The following is a 2442-nucleotide window of genomic DNA, read 5'->3' on the forward strand; positions in this document are numbered from 1 at the left end:
TCGCAGTGAATCGCTCAACTAAAGTTGGTCGGCAGCTGGTGCTGAGAGAAACAACCTTCTGAATCCGGAAGTGGAACAATCCAAAGACCACTCGTAAGATGCATCATCAACGCAAGTCTCCGAGAAAGGCGTTCCGAAGAAACCACGGGAAAAGCGAGAACGATGATGCAGCAGACCATGGTGCGCACATTAATCATCCGGAAAAGGAGGAATCGTTCATGCCCAAGCGTTCTGGACAAAAGAACATCCATGCTGTCGTACAAGTGTGGTACAAGTCTTTTTTCGTACACAGAAGAGGCTTCCGGGACGCTTCTGGACGAAGTTTTTGCAGAAATTTTCAAAAGCCCTGAAGTCACATGCTGCTGCCCACCGGTTCCGTTCCGGAAAAACCAAATTATTTGATTTTATAATAAATAAAACAGAGTTACATTGCTCAATGTTTTTCTTTTTCTTACAATAAGAAACAATAGTATATCTATCCTATACAAATTCAGCAAGCTTTAATATAGCGGTGTTATACTAGGTTACGTTTAAATCAAAGTTATACTGAGCCAGTATAGCCTGCATATAAACAAAGCCTAGGGTCAACAAGGAGAAAGTGATTTAGTATGGGATGTATACTATTTAGTTTAAATTTTTTTCTGAGTGTAGGCACCGACATCTATACTACACATTACTTCGTTGTGTTATTCCACACAGTTCGCTGACTGCAGCGCACAAGCACGTGGTAATGACGCGACAACGCGACAAGAATGCTAAAAACAAATTGAACACCTAATCGATGTTGTCGCATCAAGCATCGACGCACAGACTGGAATAAACGCGATACCGCCCACCGCATTTCTCATTTGCATAGGTAACCCGTCGGACTTGTTCTCGTTCTAAAGGGTTTCACTGAGTGATTCATCGAGTTTAATTGCATCAGGGTTACCACTTTCAGCGGTAATGATGAATTGTTTTCAATGCACATTTTATCTTGTTTTTGTGAGTTCAGTGTTAGGTATCCTGGATTACTGGGTAGAATTTAATCTTCTTACCGGTACTTGCTTACCGGTATACAACAGTGAACCGGTATTCCGCAACCCTGTTGCATATGAGAGAGCCTATAAAATATCACAGAACGCCAGTTGTGTACAAATGTGTCTCAAAACAATTGCGTTCCATATAAATACCGCCGGTAATTAAATACTGCCAACAGTTTTTGTGATCAACCTCTCAGTAGCAATCACCACCTGCAAGAATGAAAACCGCGATATTGTTGAGTCTGGTTACGATCAGTGCCGTAGTTTTGGCAAGACCTAACCAAATATCGACCGATAGTGATTTTTTGAAACTGTTGGATTCGGCAATAGCTGAGGCACAGGATCTGCACAAAGATGATCCTGGAACTCAACAACAACAACACGTTCAAGATGTCAATCACACCTCGGAAGAAGTGGATGATGACCATTCGTTAGAACACGATGATGACCACGATCATGATGACCATGACGATGAACATGATTTCAGTCACGAAGATTGCGATCATTCTGAGGTATGTATGCTGATTAAAATGGCTTTAAATTAAAAGCTTTAAATTGATATAATTTTTATCTTGGCAGGAATCACCTGAATCTGATGAGTATCACCCAAGTACGCCAGCACAGGATACCGAAACGACGACAAATGACCCGAACCTCCAATCAGCCTTGGTCCTAGATGTATAAAGGATATCGGCAAGAACAACAAGAATGTAGCTTTACGGAGTATTATTTCGTTAAATCTTAACCGGAATTTTAATTTGAATCGAGAAAATTAAAAAAAAATGCTTAGATAAAAAAAAGTACATAATTAATAGTATCCTTGATTCATTAGTTTTCAATTATCGTTATTTATTAAGAAAAACATAAGAGGCATTGTCTTTTTTTTTTCAGTATACATATCCTCCGATCCCTATTGAATGATATCCATTTTGATTTATAACCAATAACTCTTATCTCAAACCATTCCTACAATTAGAAACCTTTTATTGCACTTCCAGCCGCGCACTGTCAGCCTATCGTAATCGAGGGAGGAAATTACTTTGTTGCTTCCTCCATTACATAAGCGGCAATTGCTCGCTTAAGTATCTCCTGGCGTTCGGCACCAGCCCTACCGAAACAGTATTTTCGGTGTCTTGAGCGCAATAAACCCAAGTCCCAATGTTTAGTTCCACTAGGCTAGAAGAACTGACATCATTCGGCTGCCGCCATCCAGAGAGAATTAACTGTCGCACTGATAAGCTCGCAGCGCTTTCGCGATAAAAAGAAGTCATTTGTATTCTCCGGGCCTGCCGAAATTAGCATAATAAATTATGATGAATATACAAAGGCACGGTCGCGGATTGCTGCCGCCGCGGTTGTACTTTTGTCTCTCCGCAAATTGACTCCACGACGACGGGGTTTCGGGGTTTTGTGGGAGTCG

General features: G+C 41.0%; 1 protein-coding gene across 1 annotated transcript; it reads left to right on the top strand.

Moving 5' to 3' along the window:
- Window positions 1–1063: 1063 nt before the first annotated feature.
- Window positions 1064–1795, top strand: LOC109402710 (osteopontin). The gene is made up of 2 exons (XM_019675409.3): window positions 1064–1534; window positions 1602–1795. The coding sequence occupies exons 1-2, from the start codon at window positions 1241–1243 to the stop codon at window positions 1704–1706; spliced, it is 399 nt and encodes a 132-aa protein (XP_019530954.3). The 5' UTR covers window positions 1064–1240; the 3' UTR covers window positions 1707–1795.
- Window positions 1796–2442: the final 647 nt, after the last annotated feature.

This window comes from Aedes albopictus, chromosome 2, assembly GCF_035046485.1.
Source record: "Aedes albopictus strain Foshan chromosome 2, AalbF5, whole genome shotgun sequence".
In the NCBI taxonomy this organism is placed as follows: domain Eukaryota; kingdom Metazoa; phylum Arthropoda; class Insecta; order Diptera; family Culicidae; genus Aedes; species Aedes albopictus.